At 40.1% G+C, this 27870-nt stretch overlaps 2 protein-coding genes across 2 annotated transcripts in view; both read right to left on the reverse strand.

Annotated features, from left to right (window-relative positions):
• Positions 1 to 2855: 2855 nt before the first annotated feature.
• LOC145397121 (glutamate receptor ionotropic, delta-2-like) lies at positions 2856 to 19101 on the reverse strand. The gene is made up of 9 exons (XM_080270321.1): positions 19067 to 19101; positions 17795 to 17953; positions 17594 to 17684; positions 16963 to 17260; positions 14725 to 14828; positions 13081 to 13123; positions 12350 to 12570; positions 11148 to 11324; positions 2856 to 2957 (listed from the first exon to the last, which is right to left on the reverse strand). The coding sequence occupies exons 1-9, from the start codon at positions 19099 to 19101 to the stop codon at positions 2856 to 2858; spliced, it is 1230 nt and encodes a 409-aa protein (XP_080126447.1).
• Positions 19102 to 19811: 710 nt separating this feature from the next.
• The window catches only part of LOC145397122 (uncharacterized), a 100998-nt gene continuing 92939 nt past the window's right edge, over positions 19812 to 27870 (reverse strand). Inside the window, exons 4-5 of the mRNA XM_080270322.1 lie at positions 24409 to 24632; positions 19812 to 20073 (exon numbers count right to left, since the gene is read on the reverse strand). Of these exons, the coding sequence (XP_080126448.1) occupies positions 19812 to 20073; positions 24409 to 24632 (486 nt within the window). The remainder of the gene's footprint in view (positions 20074 to 24408; positions 24633 to 27870) is intronic.

The following is a 27870-nucleotide window of genomic DNA, read 5'->3' on the forward strand; positions in this document are numbered from 1 at the left end:
GTTTTCTCATTTAGGACCGAAAATTCAGCTCTTTCGCTCCCTTTTCCAAGCATGGGCACAACGATAGCATAAAAAATAACTCGAAACTGCCATAAACATATTTTATATCAAAAAGGTGAAAAAGTATTCATAACAATTTTTTTTCCAGCCATTCCTAACAGATTATGTACTGAAATTATTCGATATCATCATATCTCATTTATGCACAACATTTCGGCACCATTCGTATTGTTTTGGGATGTAAAAAAAAACAACAATAACACCTGCCCAGTTGCGTTTTTTTTGGGGGGGGGAATATTCGTCCCAGAAGACCAGTTACGTTGCGGCAGTCCCCTTGGCGGCGATATCGGTTGCCGATATTTCTGCAACTTCCGCGCTCCATTGCAAGCCATAAAATGCGTCTAGGAAGCTGGGATTGGCACCGTTAGGTGCATCTGAACTTTCTCTTCATTATGGCAAGAAAAAAAAAATAATTTTCGAAACTTCAAAAAATGGCCCCGGCGTCGGCCTGGTGTGCACAGAAAATTCCGGGCCTTAGTCCACGGAGGGGCTAATTATTTGATCAGTTTCCTTTTCATTTTGTTTTTCTCAGTTTTTATGCTGTCAGATTTAGTTGTATTGCCTACTCCCATCTCATAACATATTGTAGAGAGGTACCGAATATCTGCATCCACAAATTATCTGCAAATTTTTGAAATCTGGATTTGTATGTGCATCAGCATTTGCAGTGCATGGAACATCAACATCCATATTCACATTCGCGGTTTGAATCGATTTAACATCTGCATCCGCATCTGCATCTGCACCTTTACAATGAGGATATTGCAATTATGACAAAGTTAATACTGATATGAAAAAAAGAATATGACCAGTATTCAAAACAATGTAATAAAAAATATTAATAACAATATCCACATACTTAATAAAAAATAAATTACAGAGAGAGAGAGAGAGAGAGAGAGAGAGTGAGAGAGAGAGAGAGAGGAGCCTGTTTTGAGTTCAGTTGATACTTCTCAGTGTCGATCAGCTGTATTACACATAATGGCATAGATATTTTATATACCAATATGGAACTTGGGATTTTTTTATTGAAGTTAACTGAAAATAAACGACTGTAATAATATGAGATGCAGTAGTCCCTCATTTACCCAGATGCTCAGTATCCAGACGTGTTCATTATCTGGATGCTGGGCCTTGGCTCCACGAAGTCATTATCTGAATTTACTTGCTATTATCTGGGTGTAAAAGTCCCTAAGAACTTTGGCCAACCAGCCGACATGTTCAAACATTTGGTATCATGGCCGCTGGGCTTAAGGAGTGAGCGGGAAGTAGCTGTAACCCACAACCAGAGCTAAAATATCCATCTGCCTCAGTACTCAATAGTCAAAGTTGCACGCTTGTCCTGTCACTCTCAACGAACCTCCAACACCTGAGTAATACTACTGTAACCCACAAGCAGTGTCAAAATGTCTGTCCGCATTCCCCACCGAATGTCTAATATCGCACGGCCATGGGGTCTAAGTCTTTCCCAACCACCACCTTCATCGAACACAGACCACAAGCCACGAGAACATGTTCGGCAACAGCAGCTGTCCGCATCTCTACCGAAGGTCAGAAGTCCCTTGGTCCGACTTGCTGGAGAAGATTTTGAGATGCTTCTTGAATGAGGTGTCCCTCCCTGGCGATGGGAGACGGTGGGGGAGAATTATGTCACACTCAAAGTCGAAGAATGAGATGTGAGCTGCAGCATCAGATGATCACCATCAAGACATTGACTGGAGAGTGCCGGCGATGATGTGGAGATTACTGATGGGCTGGACACATACCCAGGGCAAGTAGGTGAAGGGTGGTGTGGTTGCTAGGTGCGTTGGTGGGGGGCTGGGTGGCCGTTTTTGATTGCTCAGCAATTGCAAGGTGGGGTTGAGAGAGAGCAGTTGGGGTGTGATGGGGTGTGTTGGGGTGGTAATTTTATAATTGTCTAAAACAGGAGAAGCGTGAGAACTGTCACTTGATAGTTCCTTACTGAATGTTTGTTGTGCAGCTGTCGTGAAGAACTGACGTGGTTTGCAGGTCGGTAGTGGTAAAAACTTCAGGGAAGTACGGTATGAAAGTCTCACCAAGGAAGACGTAGGCGACACAGACACAAGGCAGGTGAATGGCAAGGTGCATGGCAGGTGTGTAGACTGGAACACCTGCACTAATGAGTTCGGTTGTGTCACTGAAATCACTGTGGAGGCAAGATGAGAGGGAGATCTGACACACCGCTGCTGCCAAATTTTTTCACTGCCCCCTCGTTCCCCACTCAGGTTAATTCCAAAGATCTGAGGCAAAGTATAACAAAGGTTATACTATAGATGTGCTCTGAATGCTGACTAACTCCAGACTGAACTGTGAGCGAGAAGTGGGCATGGGAACCTTAGCTTAGCTCAGCAGTTAAAGGAATTTACTGATAAACAAAAACTGTACTGGCTACATACATAGGTTTAGGTATTAAAAGTACGGTTATATGATTATAATAATATAGTATAGATTACAATAAAATAGTATGGGTACGTTTTTTGGTTTTCAGTGGTTTTTCTGCGTGGTGTTCTTGTTGTCTAGCATCACTTTGGATATTCCTAGAGTGTTGTGATGTCTAAATAGGCCTGAATGGCTAGAAAATACTGCCAAATTAAGCCAAGGTATTGTACAAATAAGTTAGGTATTGGTTGGAGGTGGGTATAGGTAGGGTCTGAGTATGGCAAGGGAATAGTGTTCATTATCCGGATGTTGCCACTACGGCTCTATTATGTCCGGATAAATGAGGGATTACTGTATTAGTAAACATGCTTTTTATCTTTAACTGAGTTAATTATTCACAAGTATATAACTGGCAACTCGTACCCAGTGTCCAACAGAAGGAGGTTGGGGACAGTGGTTGGTGGGATGCATGACGACTTGGGTCCACGTCCCACATCCTGGTAACACAAAAGGTTACTATCTTTCGTGGCTTAAAGTCGTCATTAATAATTTCAGATGCATAGAATGATTAGACTCACTAAATCAAAGTGGGTTAAAGGGATATTAAATTCAGTGGCTTAATCTTGAAGGCAAAATAACCTTTATTACAAGATAAAAAAAATCATCTGCATCCGCATCTGCATCTGTGAGGATATAGTCACCAGACATCCACATCTGCATCTTCATCCACAAAAAATAAAATCGAATATCCTCATCCGCATCCTCATCCGCAGAATAGGAATATTATATGTGTGTCTACATCTGCACCCGCACATTCACATTTTTAATCATCCAGTACATCATTACTATATGGCAATCCCGTTTCATTATTTAACAGCAATAAAACAACTGCTGTTGGGTAAGATTTGTTGTCTCTGGCACCACTTCTTTTGGATCTGGTTTTGCCATGGACCTTTTTTCCTCATTAACCTATTTTATTTTACCTGTGGGCCTACTTCTCCCATGGGGCTATGTTCTCCATGGTCCTATTATCGTCATGGACTCATTTTCCCCATGGGCCCATATACCCTATGGATCTACTCGTACTGCCCACTGTGATCCAACTTTCCACCAGAAATCTACTTCCCCAATAATCTATTTTCTGTCAATGACCAAGTTTCTCCCTGTAGGGAAACACTGAATCTCTATATGGAAGAATTTTCTTCTGGAGGCATACTTCTCCCATGGACTTACTTTAACATATTAGTTCTGGTCCTCTTTCAGCCAAAGTCTCCATAGATATATTCTGCATTAATCTGTTAGCCCATTTGAATCTATTCCCACTATGAACCTAACCATTCCAAGGAGCTATTCCCCATGACTCTATTTTTCCTACTAACTTCCCACCCATTCACAGCCTAATCTAGTAGTTTGTCTCAGAACTGCTGTACAACGTTAACTAAGCATCTTCCCATGCAAGGACGAACTTAAAGAGACACAAAGGCAAAGCATATTTAACAGTACAAGCAAACCTAAACTAGTGAGGAATAATGCACAGCTGTTTTATACCAAAAACCGTAAAGACATGCAACAAAGGAGCAACGACCAATAACATCCATTTAGAGCTACTGGTTTTCCCTTATAGCTGAGAGTACTTGGTGTCTGTGACTGAAGCACTATATTTCACAAACGTATATTTAAGCATAAGTTACTGAATCTCCAAACACTGTTTAGGAAAACTACTTTAAAAACGATATATCCTGTTAAAATTCTATATATAAATACTCATACTTACCTTCTATTTAATCCGTAAACGAGAGGGCTGTCCTTCTGAGCCGTTAACGATGACGTGAAGGAAAGGAAGCCAAATTTTGAAACAAAGTAGTCACAACGTCCTGTTGCAGAGAGAGAGAGAGAGAGAGAGGATATTGACGTTACCAATATGTAAACAGATTATTGATTCATGGACAAAAAAGAGTTGGGGTAGCGGAATCAGGATATCAAATGCGTCATGTAGAGAAAAAGGCATTGCATGGACTGTACTTGAAAGAGTAGGTGTACAAGACAGTGGTGTATTGATTAAACAGGTGTAGTTGAAGAGGGGAAAAAACAAAAAGTGAACAAGTATCACAGAACTTCCGGGATAATAAGAAACTATTCAGGCAGGATATGAATAATTTGAGAAACACAAAAGAAGAAATGGATGCACCAGTAAGTAGTGACTGGAGAAGTTGGAAATAATATTTTTATGGTGAGGTGAGAAGGGAGATGGATTTTAAAAATTTTAAAGAAAGTGATGGCTGAGTTAGTGTAGTGGAAAAATTACTTGTTACAAAATTAATCAGAAAGATGTGATTGTTGGTTGTGATTGGTTATGAATAAAAGTTGTTGAGAAAGCATAAAAAAATTTAGATGTGTAAAAGAACCTCGACTTCCTGGTATGGCTGCAGAAAGGAGGATAATGTTACTGAATTGTTAGGCAGAAAATTTAGTGTGGGTTTTGATGAAGACGAGGTACAAGGACCTAGCAGAATGCTTGTTTGTACCTCTGTGTAGAGAAAGGGTCGACAAGAGGGTCTGTTTGAATTTTAGTTCCATACGTCTTTAAGCACATCACATAACGTAACTCGGAAGAGTAATAACTAAATGATTAATTAAGCACAATGCACACCATATTAGATAAGAAACAAGGAGGTTTTAGGTGTAGCAGGGTATGTGGGGATCCGCATTTGCTTTAAGAATTTTGTGAGAGATATACTGTATTGAGAAATGGCCTGATTTGTACAATAGCATTTATGTACTTCGATATGGAGTATAACAGAGTTGATAGAAGCATTGTGTGGCAAAGGTTACAAATTTATTGCCTGGGAGGGAAGCTTCTAAGTGCAGTGAAGAGTTTTACCAAAGGAGTAGGGCATGTGTGAGTGTTGGATGAGAGTGAATGGTATAACGAAAAGGTACTGTTACGTCTTGGTTCCAATGTCTCAGTTGTTGTCTAATCTGTTCATGGATGGACTGTGAGAAGGGGAGAGAGAAGAGTACATGGAAGACCCTTACGTACTGCAAGGAGAAGGGAAGAATTGGAAGTTAACCAGCTATGGTTTGCAGACGACAAGCCTTGGTCACAGACTCAGTAAATACTCTTCAGCAGTTTGTATCTGAGTTTGTTAATGATGGAAGTTGAGATTGAGTGCATGGAAAAAACAAAAATGGAATCTATAAGGGGGTTTAGTGGAGAAAAAAAAAATCACTGGGAAAGATTTGGAGGAATTGAAATGTCTTAGGTACCTAGAGGTAGACATAACATCAAATGGATCTCGAGACGATAAGTCAGTAATTGGATAGAACAGGGGGCAAATAATATTAAAGAAACTATAAAGAGAGAAGTATGGAAGCAAACGGAGCTTGACGGAAAAGGCAAACCAGTATGCTTTAATTAACATCGTATGGTCATGTGAACAGAATGGGTAATGAGAGATCAATTAAGGTGCATAGCTCTGAAGCGAAGGGGAGGGGGGGAGGGAGTCGAGAAGGTCGAAGGAAAGTGTGAAAAAGATTTGATTAACAGGAATTTGTGCATCGGGAAGGGTCAGATGGATGAGTTATGTAAAACACAGTGGAATGCAGTGGTTGCTAGGAGAATGATTCACGGTCAGTGATATATAAATTGCAATTAGGTGAAGTCCCTGAGGGAAGCCATGAATCACCGGGGCTTCAAGTTGGTGGTTAACATTGCTTTGTTTTAAACGTTACATCTGTCATCTGAGAGACTGTATATGAGTGAATGAGTGTGTGATTTCCTGTTTTCCATTACTTCTTGAGTGAAGCAGATAAAAGCACAGATGTATAATATACGAGTATACTAGTATCAGAATCCCATCTCTGGCATGGGACTAGTAAGAACCTACTGATACTCACAGTTCCACTACCTATACATTCATCTACAACCCCCACAAACCTTTTCGCCCAGTGCAATGTCTTTGGCAGTGAATCATTAGGAGTGAGTTGGTTTACATCAATGACAGGGAGGCAATATGGAGTCAATATAATATTACGGGATCGTTTCCATCATTATCTCTTCCTATTAAGCTCTTAGCTAGTTGAAAGTGTAGAAATTATGACCCCCATTCCCTATAATGGTAATTGTACAGGAGGTAATGGTTATGATTTTGATGAGCTGAGAAGTCATGAGAGCACGAGGGAAAAGTTTCGGTGGGAATGTAGGAACAGGTTTCTAGTCCTGCAGACTTTGAATGAAGCTGAAAACAATGATATTAATCAAATGTGGAGAGAGGTAAAAGAGGTTTTGCATGAGAGTGCTGAGGTTATTATTAAGAAAAAGTGAAAAGCGAGAAGGAAAAAGTGGATGTCAGATGAAACATGGAATGCGATTCAGAAAAGAAAAGAGGCTAAGTTAAGAAGTGAAGAACATGTTGATGGCCAGGTATTTGAAGTACTTTGAGCAAAGTACTGGAGTTTACCTTCTGAAGTAAAAAGACTCGTTAGACGTGATAAGAGGAGACTATATGATGAAAAGTCAACAGAGACAGAAATTAAATTAAGTAAAAATGACGGTCTGAGCACAAGAGCAGTGTATCAGGCCATAAAGGAGTTAACTGGGACTGAAAAGAGAAGGAAGGAAATACCTGTACGAGATACAAATGGTAATTTGATCACTAAAGATTTCGATATAAAAGGAAGGTGGAAAGAGCACTTTGAATATGTTCTAAATAGACCAATCCCAGCTGAAGAGGACATTTTGCCAGCCGAGAGAGATCTGCAGATAGAAACAGGGGATATAACTTTGGAGGAGGTAGCAAAATCTATGAAGGAGTTAAAGAATTTTAAGGCCCCAGGAGAGGATGGAATATTCCCTGAAATGATTAAGGTGGAAAATGACGAGTTGATGAATGCGCTTTTGAAACTTTTTAATGTGGCTTGGGATAATGGTGGAATTCCAGAAGAGTGGAAAAATGGAGTGATTGTAAAAATACCAAAAAAGGGAGATTTAAGTGTGTGTGGCAATTGGAGGGGGATAACTTTGACACCTGTAGTTGCAAAAGTCTTTTCCAAAATCTTGTTGAACAGAACAGAGCCAGTAATTGATAAAATTTTAAGAGAAGAACAAGCGGGATTTAGAAAGGGTCGAGGTTGTAATGATCAGATTTTTATTGTAAGGCATGTAATGCAACAAGCTAATGAGATGAAAATGCCACTTAGTATGTGTTATGTGGATTTTGAAAAGGCGTTTGATAGTGTTTCACGTGGAGCTATGTTGAAAATTGTGAGATTCTATGGTATACCAGAAAAGTTTGTAAATATTATTAGAAGCCTGCATGAAGGTACTTTCTGTAAGGTAATGGTGGGTGGTTCTTTGAGTGATCCATTTCAAGTTAGGTCAGGAGTGATTCAAGGAGGATTTCTTTCGCCATTGTTGTTTGTTTGGGTTATGGATTATGTTATGAAAAAGGTTATAAGGAGAACAGGTGCAGGAATTAACTGGAAAGAAAATAAGAAGCTGATGGATTTGGACTATGCTGATGATATTGTACTGATTTGTGGAAGTATTTACGAGATGCAGAGGGTGCTTGATTGTCTGGTGGAGGAAGGAGAAAAAGTGGGATTGGTAATAAATTGTGGAAAGACTGAAATTATTAATATGAACATGGAGAACCAAATCGATTGTGTAATTGGGAATAATGTGGTGAAGAATGTATAAAACTTTAAATATCTGGGAACGATTGTATCATCTAATGGATCATTAAACAATGAAATTGAGGAGAGGATTAGACACTCTTGGCGAGCTGTTGGAATGTTGAAATCTGTTTGGAATAATAATATGCTTTCGGTACATACTAAAGTGAAAATTTACAAGTCCATGGTTAGACCAATTTTAATTTACGGGCATGAGTCATGGTACAGTACAATTGCAACAGATCAGAAAGTATTAGGATCTGAGAATAAAATGCTGAGAAGGATTCTTGGGGTTAAGTGGCAAGACAGAGATACAAATGCAAGAGTAAGGGATATTACGAGAGTGGAACCAGTTAATAAATATGTGAGACTGTCTCTCTGGAAGTGGCTGGGGCACATATACAGAAAAGAAGGTAGTTTAATGCAGGATGTGCCAGAGTGGACTGCTAGAGGAAGAAGAGGTAGAGGTAGGCCGAGGGAAAGCTGGTTGAGGACAATGAAAAAGGAAGCAGGAGAGGAGTGTTGGTGGGACCTGAAGGAGATGGCAAGAGACAAATATTGGTGAAGAGAGTTCATCGAGGCCCTATGCATCCCGTGGAGTGTCACAGGAAATGATTGATTGATTTATTTGATTCCCTATAACTATTGCCACGGTCCCGACCAACTAATGGTACGCTTCCAGACCCACAATATCTCATTCATTATCTCCTCACACTCTATTATTAACCAATAGAATGTGTCGAAACTCTTAAGTGTTCCCAGCATACAAACACGGCAGAGCAAACTTTACTCTTCTCTCTCTCTCTCTCTCTCTCTCTCTCTCTCTCTCTCTCTCTCCCTATATATATATATATATATATATATATATATATATATATATATATAAACAGCAACAGACTTTATGGTCCTTTCGAGGCTGCTTGTTACAGAGTAGATTATGAATACAAGATCTAACTCTACATGCTGAAGAATAAGGAAAGTATTGCAAGAAGGCTCCCCCCACCTCCAAACCCTCCAGGAAAACTAACTTGGAAATTTCACAGGAAATACTGGAAAGGAAAATTCACATTCTATAATACTTCAGCTATAAGCTACCAGTTTGAGCAACCTGAAAGAGAAAGTAATCAAATAAACTAATAGCTACGGCATAACATTATGAACGGGTACGTTGAGGTAATGGGGATTCTGTAGACATGACGTGGAAACTGTACAGTGCAGATGTTCAGGGATGGTGCAGCAGCCTTGCCTGGCGTTTTTAAGGTAGACATCAATCAGGCCTCAGCTCCGTTCACTCCACTGAGACATGGAACTCCCCAATGTGAGACAAGTACACAAGTTTCCTCCTGATGCAGTGACCCCTGGTACATTTAAAAAATCCCGATGGTGGTCACTTGGCTAACAGGGACCCTGAGCGATCCACAGGCCATCACTGGTCGAAAGTAAGAATAGTGACCGTTAACTCAGGGCTATCTGTGCAGACCCTAATCTATGCTTATATTACTTTTTTTTGCACTGAGTAAATTGATAAATATATAACGACGTGACACGACGCTATGTACAGTTACTGGTATGTTAAGTTTAAGGGGTGTCTTGTAGACAAAAGGGGACTGCACAGTGCACGGTGTGGATGTTCAAGGGTGGTGCGGCAGCCTTGCCTGGCTCTTTTAAGGTAGGCAGCAATCAATCAGGCCCCAGCTCCGTTCACTTCACTGAGACAAGGAACTCTCCCATGTGAGACAAGTACACAAGTTTCCTCCTGAAGCAGTGACCCCTGGTACATTTTTAAAAAATCCCGATGGTGGTCACTTGGCTAACAGGGACCCTCAGTGATCCACAGCCCATCACAGGTCAAAAGTATGAGTAGTGACCAATAACTCAGGGCTATATGTACAGATCTTAATCTGTGCTTATATTACATTAAATGCATTGAGTACATTGAGAAATGTATAATGACGTGATGCAATGCAATGTACGGGTATGTACACACACATGGCGACAAATCATCTTCCACTGAGGTGTCGTGTAGGTAACTGGCTTCTTTTTTTTAACCATACGATAACTACTCGTAAATGCAGCCAGTATGCATAAAGATCTGGAGATTTTTGAGCTTTCCCTTTTAAATTTCCCAAAGCGGTCGTATTGTATTAACATGTGTAATTATTCGATCCGACAGTCTAGATGAGAAATAATGAAGTTGTCTGTTAACTCTTTTAGTGCTGAGGTGATTATATGCAGCTCACTAGCTGATAAATCACATCTCTTTTGAAATGCCTTTGCATCTCACTGTTTCTTAACGATGCAGTTTAAACTGTTACTGTATTTGTGTGTGAACAAAACACTATTGCTTGCTGTGACTGAAAGACAGTATGAATATCTTATGGCGGCTAATAGTACATAGTGAGGTGCTCTAGCACTTCTACTACAGTCAAGTAAATCAGTGTATAAACACAATGCAGTGAGTCTCTGTCTTTATGTCTGTCTATCTGTCCGCCTTAGAGCAGTAGTTTGGTATGTATTTGGGGGAAACTAGTTTTTCCTGTTTACCCTGAGTGAGGGCGGGTGGGAGAGGGGAGGTATGTCGACAATCCCCAGCCCGTGGGCATGGAAGTTAATGGTACACAGAAGATAATCATCCAGTGTAAGGTAGCTCTCCTTGGGTTCTCAGACACTGGCACCTGGGGACACTAATAAAGAAAAGGACCATAGGGCAACATGTCCGGGTTCGTGATGTCTGACCATGAACTGAATGTAGGACCTACATGGTTCTACACGTATGACAGCCCAATAAATTAATGACCTTTGAGAAGCGTGATTGGGCTCAATTTATTTTGTTAGTCATTCTGATAATGCAGTGGAAATGATATCGTTTTAACTCTCAAGCATACAAAAATAGAGAACAAATCATTGTAGCTGTAAATTTCCACCTCATTTATTACATATAATATCTAGTTAAAACATTACATTTTTATTGCAGTAACCTGTACAAATAAGTAAACAGAAGACGACTTACCTACTTTGGAGAAATGCTCAGCGATCAGATTCTGTATACCGATGCCAACATGGACCAGAACGTGTCCACCTGGCCTCACTAGATTGTTAAGGCTGTCAGGAAACTGAAAGTGTGTACGGAACTTCAGACGACCTTCGTTTTCAACCTCTGCTACCTCATGGTATATTCCAGAGCCGGCAGACTTGAAAAACAGAGTTTAAAATGTTAATGTAATATGATAATTTCATTAAATATAATTGACGTTATCTGCATTATCTCTTTTATTACGACGCTGTCTCTTTGTTAACTTCCCAGAAGTAGGTAGAATTTTTAGAGTTGTCTGTATCTATATCTATATCTATATCTATATCTGTCTGTCTATCTATCTGTGTATATATATATATATATATATATATATATATATATATATATATATATATATGGTCACCATCTCCTGTTTACTAAAAGCATTTTAACGCAGTTTTATTCCCTGCATTTTATTCCTTATCTACCAAACATGTCTTTCACCATTACCTATCAAATGTTAATAAATTAAGTGTGTTTACAGCAATAGGATGAACATAACTAAAACACGGATTCATTTACTTCGTGTGACTTTAAATTCTGCCTTTTTTTTTTACTTACGTATCTTTTTCAGTGTTCTCAAAAGTGCTTCCTAGATGTTAATATTATTTCTCATTTTTAATGATGTTCTGTTAAAAACCAATGAAGATTATTGGAATGCAGTTTCGTCAGAGATATCTATGTACCCTCGCTTCAAAAAAAAAAAAAAAAAAAAAAAGGTTCGGCAACCCGGGGTCGGATAAGATGTGCAATGCTTCGTCTCTGGTTCAATCGGTATACCTGTTTAATTCACAAATATGGTTGAGTTGCCATGTAGCACAATGTTACTCTGACGAATCCAGCTATATGTCTGTAGAATATAAGATAACTCAAAAGATACGAAGCGACATAACCGTGAGATTGCAGGCCATGTATCATAATGTTTCACACTGAAAGGATGCTGATACTTTTCTTTATCGAGGGTACACAATCTTTCAAGATATCATCGGTAATCCATCCATTAAAGATAGGTAAGTGGTAAGGGACTAGGTGAAAGATGTTCGTCATTGAAACTTATAAGAGAGCATGTGTGAGGTTCGCTTTAATCCCTGCTGCACATTTTTCATTGGAAATTATTTTCTTTTCATTTGTGCAATGGCGTACCCGAATATTTTGTTCTTGAGCCGAGTTTTTTTGCCAGATCATAATGACGGCAGCAGCATCCAGCACGTCCCTGAGACTCTGATAAGGCTGAGGGATGTGTCTGACGGCCAGGAGGGACATGAGGTTGCCGGCGTAGCTCCGTGCCAGCACCACCGTCATTAGCATCCACACACCCACCACCACACGCTTCCACCACCACCGCCCGGCGTCCACCAACATGTCTTGAATATAGTGTGAAAATATGATAGTTGACTCCTTGAAGTGAAGGACTAAGGAAACAAACTGCTTATGTAGCACAAACATTATATTCATATGAATAAAACCTACACCATAGCTATTTTGTTCAAGAGTGGAGTGGATAAACTTAAAATGTTCTGAAATGTCAGGTCAACCTCAACCCTGTATGCTTAGTCTTTGGTTAGATTTTGGCAGGGACTTTGTATTTTATTCTTTCATTATGTCCATACAGTCTAAGCTACACCTACACATTCTCACTGGTATACTTTCCCTCCTTGCCTCACTGCCCACCACCATCCCTGTCAGTCCAACACACATATCCTCGTCCTATTCACTATTTTGTTCTACCGGCATTTGAATATTTCAAAGAAATATTTCCACATACAATGCGCGTTTTTAAAGTGTCGGTTCATCTCACCGTGACCTTCGAGGAAGCATCATTCGACGCCATCCTGACCATTAATACCCCCCCCCCCTTCATCATTCTTCATTACCTGCAGGCCATCCTAGCTTAGTCATCTCTGATTTCAGCCGTGTCTACAATCATAAGGTTTATATTAATAAAGATACTGCTATTGTTTCTGATCTACCTAGAATGCAAATCCTTCCATGATAGGTTTGTACGTCCACTGTCATGCCACACCACTGTTCACTTTCTCAGCCTAACTTTTTCTGTGGCATTATAGTCACTAATTAAAGAGAAAATTCGGAATGGTTATACTTCTCTCAGGATGCTGTGAAATATTTGCGAATGTAACGAAATATGACATAATCGTTAGGTGACAAAATATCCACATATGATTTCTGTTTATCATTGTTTTCATCTCTAGTTTCCATTCTGACTGTGCTGTACCTGTTTTCTTGATGGTCATTACTCTTGTTCTAAAACGATGGCTAGTGATGTGCCTTCCAAAATTTTTCCGTTCATTAGTTATAGTTCCTCCTGTTCATCAGTGACCATGGGAACTGAGCATCTGGCCTTTCGAATATCATGCTGATGACTACGTGTCACTTTTCTGACTGCTTCTCAGAGTGTCGATCATAGCCATAATTAATCTTTTTTAAGCAAGGAAGAAGGAACCTAATGCCAGTGCCCGTAAGAATGTTCCCTCCAAGAGAAAAGAAAAACAAGATGAGAGACAGCCAAATTCCAGATCTGTTCATTTCAAGATGCCTGCACACACTGCGTTTGAAAAATTTGAGACCATAGGAAGTAGGAAATAGAAAGGAAGACGGTTTCAGAGATGACCTGTTGCGTACATGAAGGGCTGGTATTAGTGCTTAACTCTTGCATTAAAGAGTCGGACAGAAAAGAGGTGAGAGCTTGTTGTCAGTCAGGTGCTATGCGACTGCCGTAGTGGTGGAGGGGCGCAAGCAGACAGTTCAGAGGAGCAGTGACCATAGAAGTAGCAATAGAAAAGAATAAAGATGCAATAGTGTGGTGAAGAGATAGGGGATGAAGAGAGCCAGTAAGGGGATAGGCCTAGTTGATGAGACGAAAAGCTTTTGACTCCACCATGTTGAGAAAAGCTGTATGTAGGGAGCCTCCACACACATGAGAATTGTACTTTACAAGGGGGCAAATAAAAACCCATGTATAAAGTCAACAACTGTGCAGGGGTAAAGAAGGCAAGGACTCGTCTTAGCACACCTAATCTCTTGGAAGCAGATTTTACAAGAGAGGTAATATGACTTTTCCTTATTAAATCCCTAGCGAATGAAACCGCAAGCATATTTAAAGATGATGCAGAATTGAGTTGGGTATTGTTAATAATTATAGGATTCTCTTGTGGAAGATTTTGACGGATTGAAAGATGTAAGAACTGAGTTTTTGAGGCATTAAAAATAAAAACAAAATTACTTTTCCCCAATCAGAAATATAAGCCAAGACAGATATTAGGTGTGCCATAGCCCCATCCCTTGTTTGTTGAAACAACTGCTCTCAGTAGAGTACACTGATCAAGAGATAAGTTATGTTCCAACGCCATTTTTTATGGTTGTGAATGGTTATTAATTTCAACAAATTGACAAAACCTACAGTTCTTGGTTCAATCGATCCAAACTACTTTGAAAATGATGAAAACCCACACAAACACTTAAAATATCTAGTGTCCTCGTTTGGTGTTTGAATCACATACCATAAATGGCTCTCGGTCCAACTTAATCAACAATGTTGTCTTGGTGCCACCTGGATTTGCCGAGATATTCGTGTGCTGTAGCCACATTGCACTGACGGACACTACTGTTATAATGTTTATGACTTACTAATGTATGTGTTATGACACTTCCTATGCAGTCTTTCACAAGCATATAAAAGAAAACATGTACATGAAATAAATCACAAGAATGGTGTCTCCTGGCCTTCAGGTAAGGAAGTTTTGACAGTATTTCCAACCTTATTTCTGGATAATTCGTTCTTATGTATAGTAAGTATGTGAGACTGACAGAAAATGTCCAGACACCCAGTTTGCAGATTATATGCTAGTTCCAGTTTGACCAACTCTCCTTCGTTCTGCTCGCTCCAAATGTATTTCTGACATATGAGACTTCAAAGTGTGAGAAATTTGTCTTGCACTGCGTCCAGGTATCTCAATAATCCATAATCCTATATATGAAGCAACTGGCAGTAAAACGATTCCGCATACATTATGTCAAGCTACAGGACTATTATTCTGAAACACTGTTACCAGTGACTTCAGATACTAGAGATTACTTTGTTACCCGCATGAGGAATGCAATACGTCCCCTTCCCCAAGAGGAGGCTGTGGCTCCCAGGTAAGGAACCGCTAATATGACTATAGTGTAGCCTCCTTTTCCTCCCAGTCCGGTACTGCTAAACCCGTTTTTCATTTGTTTTTATACACCGCAGTTTCACTGCAGACCTATGCTATTACATCTTTCTTTTTACATTCAAAAACACTGAGACCAGGTTTCTTGAAAGGTATAGTTCATAATTCATGTTCTGGAATTACTTTAAGTTACTGGAACAGTTTTTTATGTTAGTATCAGGACAACTGCCCCCGGATAACTGTCCCCTGGACAATTGCCTCCCACTAAAGATTACAGGTTAGGTTAAGTTAGGTTAGGTTAGGTTAGGCACTTGCAACCATTTGTACAGTGAATTGGGTGCTATTTAGTGGAGGCAATTGTTCCGGGGGCAGTTGCCTGGGGCGCGGTTGTCCTACGGGGGCGATTGTCCAGGGGGCAGTTGTCCGGGGGCAATTGTCCAAGGGGCTGTTGTCCTAGAACCTTTTATGTTTTCATCCCTTCTTGCTTAATTTCTTGTATCAGAAAGAAAATGGTAAAATCGAAGGAAAGGATATGACTCTGCCCCTCACTCTTCACCCAGTATAACAATATATCAAAAATGTGTTCCGCAACATAATTCAAATGTGAGGTTGGGTTCCTTGGAAGTGTGTATTGACTGATGCCCAGTAAGGTAACAGCTGTACGTCTGTAGTACATACGTTAAAAGAGACAGTTGAAGTGTATTTTTGCGTGTGTTTTTCCTTGATGTATCGCCTCAAGTTTGTCCTGCAACTCACGCATCCTAGTTTGTATTGTTGAAAGCTCTCTGGTGACCATAACCTATTTGCTGGTGTGATCATGCAGATAATGGTATATATTAGCCCTACACCACCACCCCTTGTAAAGATCTTGATTTGCGGTGCACAGAGCGCCTGCACTGGCGAATGCGCAGGCGTATGGCTCCCTCCCAGCAGTGTTCGGTGGTAGTTGTCTTCTACCCGTGTGAGCTGCGTTGGTCTGGCTCCATTCATTACGTCTATTTCTAGTGCTAAAGTACAACATATTGACCAAGGGTGGTGTTCCTGTTAGATAATTATATGTACTATTGTTACACAATATTTTTTTTTTCCAGGAATAAACAACATTCTTCAGGTGTGAAGGAGACAGTAAGTGTTCAATATTGGCGTCCAGTAAGAAGTGGTTTAGGTTAGACGACACAAGAGAGAGGAATACTTCTTTTTCTTAGCTTTTTACACAAATTACAATTATTTTTTTCTACTTTTCAAATAAAAAAAAATCAACTTTCTCATTATATTTTAAAGAAAAGAGTTTAGTTTTTGTTATTAATAATAAAATTAAGATCTGTTCAACGCATATATTTTTTATTTAATTTCCTAAAGTGTGTACAAGATAATTACCATGGGTGGTGGTAAGGTACTGTTCTGCAGGGTGGTGATGAATGTAAATATCCACCTAGAGGGAATACCACCACATCAACATTTCTTTGAAAATATCTCTTTATTTATAGAAGCTTGGTAAAAAAAAATAACTAGTCTTTCTGTAGTTAATTTGATTGTCTTTGATGTTGAGAACTTTTCAACCACCCTTGTCCATAAACTTCGGCATACCTTGTTGCAGAATTATGCGCACTAAGGTAAAGGCATCAGTCATCCACTTTCTCTGATTCATATGGATGTGGAACATCTCAGACAACCCAACCAGCACCGCCAACAGAACCACCATCGACGCCAGAAATGCTATCCATACTAGCGGCGCCAGAGGCAGAAGAAAGCCCCAGGGGTCCACCTCAGGCACACCACGGCCACTCACAATCCGTACGTTGTCAATCCAGATATAGGATGTGAAATCCACAGCTTCTGCCCTTGTAGTTGTCAGCCGGAACGGACCAGTCGCGAAGTCAGCCTCCTGGAAAGGGATTAACTCTGTCACTACGTGGACATGTTTTATATATCATTTTTACTACTAGATGACACTTTAAGTGAGTTGACGAATGACCTACGTAGCTGGAGAGTTAGCTAAGGCATTCAATAACTTCTTTCCATCAAGGACTCTCTACAGTGCTGAAAAAAGTACGGTAATTTCTTAGCAGCAAAATAATAATAATAATAATAATAATAATAATAATAATAATTTCATGAGCGTTTTCTATTGGATTAAGTATCAATCAGTCTGGAGATCTTGTATTTGTTTGTGAATTGTGTCATATTTTGTAGTGTCCTCTTGGTTCAGGTTACTCACCTTCCTGACCAACATACCAATCATTCCTGTCCAGGATCCATCGGTGTTTCGTGTGCCGAATGAGTGGTCCTGGGATCTCACATAAGTGAAGCTGTGGTAAGTAATATATTCACGATAAGTGTTTATACACTTCACAGTGATATAAATTATAGAGAATAATTGCTGTTTAGATACATTACATGTGAATTTTTGCACACTCACGTAAAGTTCATGCCTTCAGCAATGTATTCTACAATGTTCGCCATGGCCCCTTTAAAGATGAAGCGATATCCTCCAGGGGCGTTTGGGTCTGCGATCTGCAGTATTTGGTGATGGGAAATGAATTCTATGGCAACTGTAAGCGCAGGTGCGGAGACAAACCTGGGAATATCAACAGAGAATTAATACTGTTGAATAAATTTTGCATTCAGTAATGTATCAGTCACGAATCTTTATTAAGCAGGGCTTTCCCTCAGACAGAATAAAATACCCATATAATTTATTGCCAAATAATGGAATAATTATTTAGGAGTGAACCACTGTCATGCCACACTGCCTTTCGTCCAATGTAAGGAATATTAATTCACGTATTATTTTATGCTTCAACCTGATGACTTAATTAAGAGAAATCTCCATGAAATAAATAATGAAATTATTATAAATACTGCTGTGTGCAAGGATCACATATTCATATCCTCTCAACTGTTTGTTATAGATTCACCTAATATGGGCAAATCTTTATATATATATATATATATATATATATATATATATATATATATATATATATATATATATATATATATATATATATATATATATATATACACTTCATTTCTAATAAAGTTAACATGTATTTTTTTTTCTTTTATATCTCATCCAGCTCAGTGGTTCACAACCATTGTTAGAATGGAATACGGGTGTGTGATGTTTACATGCTGCTGCTTTGGGTATATACAGTACATTATACGGTCAGCTGATTAACATCAACAAAAAATATAAAGGAAGATTGACGTTAATTACGAATGGGAAGGTCGATGTATCTCACGCCGACTGTATGTAAATGAAGCTGGGTTGCTCGAGACTCTGATTCAGAGTTTTGTGGCTCGGAGTGTTGTACTGCTAAGTAAAGTGGGACTTAGTTTATTGAAGGATCCTCAGTACCTTTGTACACTGCACAGTAGGCCAGATTGACCTGAGAAATGACACATCTTTACCTTGTAGTGGTGCAAACATGAAAGTCGGTCCCCGGGGGTTGATTTCGACGTAGAATCGGATTCCGACATCTGGTTTGTCTTTATCTTGAGATAATGCTGTTCCTGATGGATCATACACTATTTTGCACTGTATGCGTAATTTCAGTATCACGCAGCATAAAAATACTGCTGCATTCTATTATGCACCAACTATCAGCAAAATTCAAATTGTAAGCAATCCAAAAAAAAAAAAAAAAAATTACCACGTCAAAAATGCGAGAAACTCGGGTGTCTTTACTCGCTAGAACTGCTGCTGATACAGTCATGAACCATGATGGCTTCTAGGTGCAGGAGGCTCTGAGTGTTGAAGGTGAAGGATTTCTTGCCCAAGGCTGTTGTTTCAGAGCACTGACTCACTACAACTGAGCTGATGAAAGGGTCGCTTCTCAGCAACAGGTACTTGAACTGATAGGTGATGTTATGAAGGTGCGAGTCCTTCCGTGCATGACCAGCATGCTATGCACGAATATCCTTGTTGAGGGATTGTTGCACCTCTTTGGTCATCATTCCAATTGGCAGGGGCAACAATGCAATGACTTGCTCTCCATGAATGAGCACTCCGTGCAGCATTACTGGCATCTGGAACCAAGTATACAGCTCGACATACAGGTTCACCGTGCAATCGCAGCAGTCAGCAAACTTAATGAAGTCCACTTGGTGCCCAGAAGCCAGCACTTGCAGAATGGAGTGAAGGCAATGGATGAGCTGTTCGTTGACGCCAGTCACTTGAGCCAGCTGAACACCTGTCGCTGAACACCTGTCTGGCCGTGTTGCCATTGTTTGACGTTCTGCTGCTACCTGCTCTAGGTTGGTCCACATGGAGATGCAGCTGATGCCAGAATTCATCTTGGACAACCTTCTTGTGCCAAATGAACACTTTTTTGTCAGCTTCAGACCTACATTGCCATTTCTTCATGGTCAGTCGATAGCTAATGTGCAAGATGCACTCAAAGAGGCGGACCCAGGAGTGCAGGGTGTTCAGGTCAAATTGCACGTTCTCTTCGTTGACTGTCAGTTGGTATACACGGTCGAGGTCGTTTATAATTTTGGGCATGGCAGAACAAATGGGACAGCTCTGCATTGATGCCATGCCGATGATGGTGCTCAGCGCTTTTCCCGTTGATCATCGTCTGCTCCAATTTGTAGTCCACACTGACACTGACACCATCCACGTCAATGAGGTGTGTTCGTAGATTTTCGATCTGCTGCTGCCAATATGATGACTTCTCTGCTAAGCTCAGCCATCTCCTTGCAGTATTCCAAATTCATTGGCCTGCAGAATCAAGTAGAACATGGTGCTTGATTGCGCCATACCACCTGATCGCCACGTCCGACTGGAGTGTCACTAAAGAGGTTAAGAGGACCTGGCCATTTCGAGCCACTTCGGACGCGCCACTCTGCTTATAAAGGCTTTGGCCAGTAGATCCGTCGAAACCCCATTTCCAGGTGAGCTGCAAGATGAGTGTGCTGTCTCCATTGGCCATCTGACAGATGGACCCTCCCAGCAGTTGAAGCAGGCAATCACTCGTGTGGGCCAGCAGTGACTGCAATCTTACTTCTGCTCGCGTCGGCTCAGTGCTGATGTTTTCTGAGTAGCAGCATTCCTTAGCAGATCGGATGCAATTTTATGTCAAACAGATATCAGCATGTTTTCTGGCAGAGAGTTGCGTGAGTTGCCATGTTGCTTTTCTGAATTTCCCATCCAGAAAAATATCCAGTGCTCCATCTTCTGAATACGGCTTGGCCTTGGAGTTTCATAGCAGAGCACTCAGTGTACTTTTTTCAATTTTGTCGGCGTTTCCACCAATCGACCGAGGACAAATGCCAGGTCGCTGCGGCCCTCGCTTGTCGCTATCCTTCTCACTGCATACACCAGTTTATTAGCAGCATACCGAATCAGCAACTGAGTGGCATTTTGCTTTGTGCCGTGCCTTTTCGCAGAAAAATCCAACTGCCGCCTGCCACAAAGAAACGCGAGGGAGCCACAGTCTGCTGGAGTCAAACCACTCATCGTTGCACACTTCACCTTTACGACATCATGTTTCAGCCATTCTTTGTTGTTTTCCTGACACTTCTCTTTTTGCCGGTATGACTTGGACCACTTATCTTTGAGACGGACTATGAAGGCACTTATTTCTTTGCTGTAACCGACTGTTGGCTCTATGCCTTATTTCTCAAGGAACATAATATTCTGCATTCTTACATGTTTTACACCACCAGTCTCAAATATGTGCTCAAATACTGTTTTCTGGATATTGTTGCAGTAATATATCACCACATGTTCACGATGCTGAACATTAACAATGGATGGTTAAGCATATTGAATGTAAAATCTGAATATTATGACAATGCCGCACAATGATACCAAGAAATAATGTTGGATATGCCAAAGCTATCAGTATAATCAGTATCTGTTGGGAAATATAGATGGCGCTGTTTAGAACATAGTAATTATCACAATGAATTTATTCATGAGAGTGCAGATATGAGCACCAGCATATAACTGGGACTTGAAGTCAAAACATATATCCACAATATGGAACCATAACTAACGTGTACAGTAGATCATTGCAGATTTAGTTAAAACACATTATATGCTTGCCGATGAATAATATTTGCATTGCTAATTACTATACAACAATCAGTTTCTAGTAACTTGTTTACTTAATCTAATTGCTTAATTCTACCACTAATCCACTCTTCACGACCTTAGCTATTCACTGATGTCAGATACCATTGTTTATGAGCACCTGAAGAATAATGATAGTGCTCAGAACCTGAAAGTCAAACTGTAACCATTCACAGGCGCTGGTATATCGAAGAAAAATGGTTGTTATCAAATGCTGAGAAAATAATCTGGACGATCTGTGGAAAAACTACCGAGTTTAATCCACCGCGTCCCGCTCACATGTGGATACGTCACCATGTTTTGTCCTGGTGACACCCATTGATGTATCCATACATTTTGCAATTGCGAGGTCCGTCATTTGAGCATTTTTCAAATTTCGCGCGTGATTTTTGGTACGTATACGCGGGACACCTTCTACCCGCTGCCAGGCGCGACCTGCCTTACCCCACGTGACCTCCCCCCCCCCCGCACGCCATTGTCTCAGCAACTCACCTGTTACCAGTGACCTGGCCAGTAAAGACATGTCGCACCGCAGTACGAAATTCAAGGCGAGAGTGATTCCCTAATTGATGATGATCTGGAAGACAAAGATTACGTGGGGCCAGAGGAAGAAACGAGCAGAAGCGATGAGTAGGTAACTTCGCCAAGGAAGGTGCGATATGTTGATGTGTTCATTGAGTGAAACAATGCTTTTATTGCCTATATTATTGTGTGAAAAACAATATATTCTTGTACTACATATAAATTCATACCAAATGAACAAATATCTACTATAATGAGTGGTTTGCAATAGTTACCGCTACATAGAAAACGTGACATTGCAACGCGGCTCCAAAGAACATGGTACCAGGTGTAGGTCACCTGTTTAGACCACTTCTATGCTCAGGTGAGCAATCTGGGGGGCATTTCCAATGTTTCTCATAAAAACAGAGGTTTTAGCCCCAAATAATTTTATGAAAAGCTGCCGGGATTCGAGGGTGAGAGGGGGGGGGGTCAGTGGTGAAAAATCGTTCGGGACGCGGCGGGTTAATAAAGATGAAAATTCTAATAAGTGTCAGTTTTCAAACCAATCTGGTCCACTGAGCACTGGCAGAAAAGGAGAGTTAATGTGAAGGAGCAATAAAGAATAGATTGTTTTATGGAAAGAATATGAAGGGCACGATTATTGCAAAGTACTGTGCAGACGACTTATTATACAGGCTGAAAGAGGGGTGTATGAATAGGAATTGTCACATTAACGTATGGTTATGAGTTTTGGTATAGCATGAATGTGAAAAGTTAAGCGTGACAGGGATACAAATATGACTGATAAGGATCATGTGTGCTACACTGGTTGGACAGGATGAGAGTCACTGAAACAGGATGAGAATCACTGAGATTCGTGAACTATGTGGGATAAAGACATTTACTGGTAAACAGATAGAAAAGTGTTTTTAGATTGTCGTATCATAGACTGGTCAGGAGAATAGTTATAATAATGGATAGGGAATATGTGAGTGACTTTCAAAGCGAGAGGAGGTGTGGTTGGCCTAGAAGATAGAACAACACAGAACAAAATGTGAAAAAGCAAAATACTGGAGTCAAGGAAAGTATGAAAATTACAAGGCAGATATGTACGACTAAAAATGTGAGAAATGCATCTCGAGGGGGAAAAAGTCCACGTAAATTTTCTTGCAAGGCAGAGCAGGGATTTCGATGATTTTGATGACGTGCGAATGAATATTTGGACATTTTTTTTCTTAATACGCCGTTATAGTTCTACGTTTTTACTTCATATATTTGTTATCACACTGTGTCACACGTTTCTGTAGTGGGAATAATTGTTGGGATGATGCAGAGGATGCGTGATTTTTTTTTCTCCTCTCTTTGTTTCCTGATATTCTGGGAGCATCCCTGCCAGTCATCTATCTATCTATCTACTGCCAGTCATCTACTTTCCCGAAATAATAATCCTCCACTGCCGTAATTTCACTAGTTGCAGTTTATGTAATTATTTTTATCAACTTCCTTAAAGAAACACAGCATCGACATTGTACTTACTTTTATCATTAAAGATACTGATTTATATTTTCGTCTTTGTGATTATAAAAAATAACTACATAAGATAATATGTACTATTTTAAAGGAAACTCAATTATTTTATTAGCATTTCAATTTATATATTTTTAAATGCAGTCAAGTATAATATATATGTTCTGGCTATCTAGCTATCGTTCTCCAGACGCCTTAATTCCGTAAAGGGTTTGGTCAAAAACAAATCACCTCCATGTCTCCCTGTCCTCCGCTATTTGGCTATCCTCCCTCCAACTGACACACTTCTCTCTCAAGTATATCTCTTCACTCCACCCCTCCATCATATCCTTGGTCTTCCCCTCCTCCTCTTCCCAACAACTCACAGAAACACTCTTCTATTGTAATCAGTGTTTCTTCTCTATCCCCACCACCCGCCAAACCTGTACTCATTCATTCATTCATCATCTAATCTCACTTTGTAAATTTGTTCGGGAAAAGTGGGCTGGGCGAGGTTAAGATGAGTCCTTGCTGTGCCGACCAGGTTGCGATCTTCAACATCTGAGCCGCGGGAGAATATGGCAGCTGCACGTATACGCTGACTTCTCTGTGTGATGAGTTAGAAAACACATCGAATATCGTTACCCAACCACTAAATATTAACTGAATGTCTCGGTAAATGATATTAGCACACACACACACACACACACACACACACACACACACACACGTTAAGTTTGAAACAAACTCACTATACTCGTTAACCCACTCATTGTGGAGACACTCTTAGTAATCTTTTCGGACAGCACCAAACGATTCTTTTGCAGCTGAAAGCGTTATAGTGTAGTGAATATTAAAGTGCTAGGCACTTTAGAGGAACTGATATTTTGCAACGTATAATAATAGCTAACAACGAAAACAATACAGTCAGTGTATAAGACCTGGTTATCTGGTCATTATCACGTAAGATAAGCAACATGGAGTTGGTGCTGGACAGGAGGCTGTGGAGGTGCTGTAGACGGGTGGGAGGGAGGTGGGTGAAGACCAGAAGCCTCGTCGGCCACAGCAGGATGCGGTTCTGGAGGGAAGACTCGGCGAAGGCAGCGAGGAATAAAGGGTCATCGCTCACCACCATCATGGTCACACACTGCGACACTTCCCGCAGCTGGTGGCACCACAGACATGGCAACAGTGATACGTCACACACACTGATATCTGTACGCAGATGACTATGATTCGTGCCTTGATGAATATGAAGTTTATATCTGACTCAGTTGGTGAGCGATTTTAGAGGAAGTTGTGTTATCTGTTGGATATTTATATCTGATTCGTTTAAGATATTATTTTAAAGTCATCATATGATCTGATTTATGTATTGGCTTTTATGTACTTAAACTTTTGGCATCCAACATGCGTGCAGTCATTAGCAACAGATTCTGTTCCCGCTCTGACCATACCCGTGGGTGACAGGAGGTCACAGTCAGGTTTTCAAACCAAACGGTGGTCTATTCTTAGTAGTTCGATTCCATTTCAACATATATTAACAATTATTTTATCATAATCAGTTCCTTGTGCAGTCAAACTGATTTGTGAACTACAATTTTAAAACTAAACAATAGGTTTTTCGCACGGTGGGAATCCAAGCTTACGACATCTCTTCAGCAAGAAGTAAGATCAGGGGGTCAGAAGAACTTATTGCCAGTAATGTGAGAGTGACCTACCCGGCGAGCCTGGCCGACCACTAGTGAGAGTTGAGCCTGCGTTATATTGGCGTCCTGCCCGTTCACACCCACGTTGAACACACTCACACCATATGACGAAAGATCCTGTGAAAAGGTTAGTTTGTTTATATCTATTTATCTATCTATCTATCTATTCTATCTATCTATATATATATATATATATATATATATATATATATATATATATATATATATATCGTATGTGCATTATTATTCAAACCATCACATTAATGTAAAAAGATCTGTGTTCATATCCATGTGCTTGAGAGCATGTATAATATCAGACTCAGAATTTTTAGATGAACTAAAAATAATTCAAAGCATTGGAAACAAGCTAAAATATTCACCAAGTACACTAACTCAGTGCCACAATACAGCCAAGAAACGATTCCTTGAAGAGGAAACTCAGAAGCCAGATCGCCAGAATATTCAACGAACCCTTGTCCTCCCCTTTCATGAAAATTTTCTTGATGTTCACATAATGAAGAAACTTAATGTACAAGTAGTAGTATTCAGTTATGAGAATACCATAAAAAAAAATCAAGAACAGCCCATTCAGTATTTCAGGCATTGTTTACTAAATACCGTGTAAGAGCTGTAAACATTTTTACATAGGACAATCAGGAAATGATTTGGAAACTAGGATCTCATAACATAATACAGTGTAATGACAGCCCAACAGAGTAGTGGTTTATTTCAACACAAAGCATCCAGTGATCACCATATTGACTGGGCAGGCTCCAAGATTCTAGCAAGATCAAAAAACTTTGATGAAAGAAATGAAATAGAATCTTGGCTAATTTCCGGCACATACGAAAAGAATGTAAACATGAGCTACGGTCATTTTAAGTGCGATAAATTGTTAAATGAATTAAATTTAAAGCAGTACCCTACACACTAACAATTGATTTTTCCTTGTCGCCTCCTTGTAGTATCTGAGTTGGACACACCTAGCAGTAATCCCCTAGGTCTTGAGTTAAGCCACAGCATTTACCCACTTTAATGAGATGCATCCCTAAGGGAAAAAGTCAGGTACCTATTGTTCTGTGCATCGCTCATGCTTTAATTCAGGTCATCCTTTGTTCTGTGTGCCACCCCATGTGGCAGATGTACATAAGATGAGCCGCAGTATTTACCTCTTTTGTCAGGTTCATCCCTGAGGTAAAAAGCCAGGTACCTGTTGTTCCGTGTATCGATAAGTTTTAATTCAGGTCATCATTTGCTGTGTGTGCCACTCCCTGCTGCGGGTGTGCATAAAAGACCTCTACCTTTCACGTTTCTCTATCACTCTGTAGATGTAATATATATACGAAAGTGCTCACTGTCGCTCCTTTCATTTTCTTCTATGATTATTTTGCATATATATACTGTATATATATATATATATATATATATATATATATATATATATATATATATATATATATATATATATATATATATATATATATACACACACACACACACACACAATAGTGTGTGTGTGTGTGTGTGTGTGTGTGTGTGTGTGTGTGTGTGTGTGTGTGTGTGTGTGTGTGTGTGTGTTTGTGTGTGTGTGTGTGTCCGTATGTGTGTATGTATGATATGTGCATGTGGAGGTATTTGTGTGTGTGCGTGTCTTTGTACATGTACTACTGATCTACGATACACAAGCTGCATATGTTCACTCACTCAGTGTTTAGTCTTTCTGGTTTATATGCCAATGCAAGAAGTTGTGGAAGCAATGAAGAAAGTTAAATTGGGGAAAGCCCCAGGAATTGATGGAGTGTGTGGTGAAATGCTGAAGCATGGAGGAGAGATAGTAGTAGAATGGATGTGGAAGATGTGCAGATTGGCCTGGGAGGAAGATAGAGTCCCGGAGGATTGGAAGTCAGGTATAATTATTGCTTTGTACAAAGGAAAAAGGGAAAAAGAAGTGTGTGGTAATCATAAGGGCATTTGTCTTCTTAGTGTAGTAGGAAAAGTGTATGGTAGGATAATTATTGGCAGAGTTAGAGAAAGAACAGAGGAATTAGTTGGAGAAGAACAGGGAGGCTTTAGGAAGGGAAGAGGTTGTGTAGATCAGATATTCATTCTTAGATCTTTAGTGGAAAAGTTTCTAGAGGAGGGAAAGAAGTTGTATGCGGCTTTCATGGATTTGGAGAAAGCATATGACAGGGTGGATAGACAAGGATTGTGGGAAGTATTAAGAATATATGGAGTAGATGGGAAGTTGTTGAATGCTGTGAAGAGTATGTATGATGGTGCTAAGGCTGCGGTGCGTGTGGATGGTGAACTAAGTCAATTTTTCTCTTTGGAGGTTGGGTTGAAACACGGATGTGTCATGTCTCCATGGTTGTTCAATCTCTTCATGGATGGGGTAATAAAAGAGGTACAAGGTAGGGTAGTGGATGTTGGAGTGGCCCTGGTGAGAGAGGATAGTGTTTGGAAACTCCCTGTACTGTTGTTTGCACATGATACTGTGTTGTTGAGTGAAGACGAAGGGGAGCTGCAAGGCTTGGTGGATGAGTGTGGGTGAGTGTGTAAGAAACGGAATCTAAAGGTGAATGTAGGGAAGAGTAAAGTGATGGTCTTTGAGAGAAGTGAAGTCAGTGAATGTACAGCGAAGTTGGATGGTGAGGAATTGGAAAATGTGAGTACGTTTAAGTACTTGGGTAGTGT

The sequence above is a fragment of the Coenobita brevimanus genome, chromosome 40 (assembly GCF_032717465.1).
Source record: "Coenobita brevimanus isolate Jiangsu-jjx chromosome 40, ASM3271746v2, whole genome shotgun sequence".
NCBI classification, from domain to species: domain Eukaryota; kingdom Metazoa; phylum Arthropoda; class Malacostraca; order Decapoda; family Coenobitidae; genus Coenobita; species Coenobita brevimanus.

Bases quoted from the DNA above. Each gene is read 5' to 3' on its own strand.
- LOC145397121 (XM_080270321.1), bottom strand. From the start codon at position 19,101: ATGGTTCATGACTGTATCAGCAGCAGTTCTAGCGA. The intron at 14,829-16,962 runs GTATGCCGAAGT...ACATTATAACAG, and splicing joins GCGCATAATTCTGCAACAAG to TAGTGTCCGTCAGTGCAATG. The intron at 2,958-11,147 runs GTAGGTAAGTCG...TTGTGTTACCAG, and splicing joins TCGCTGAGCATTTCTCCAAA to GATGTGGGACGTGGACCCAA.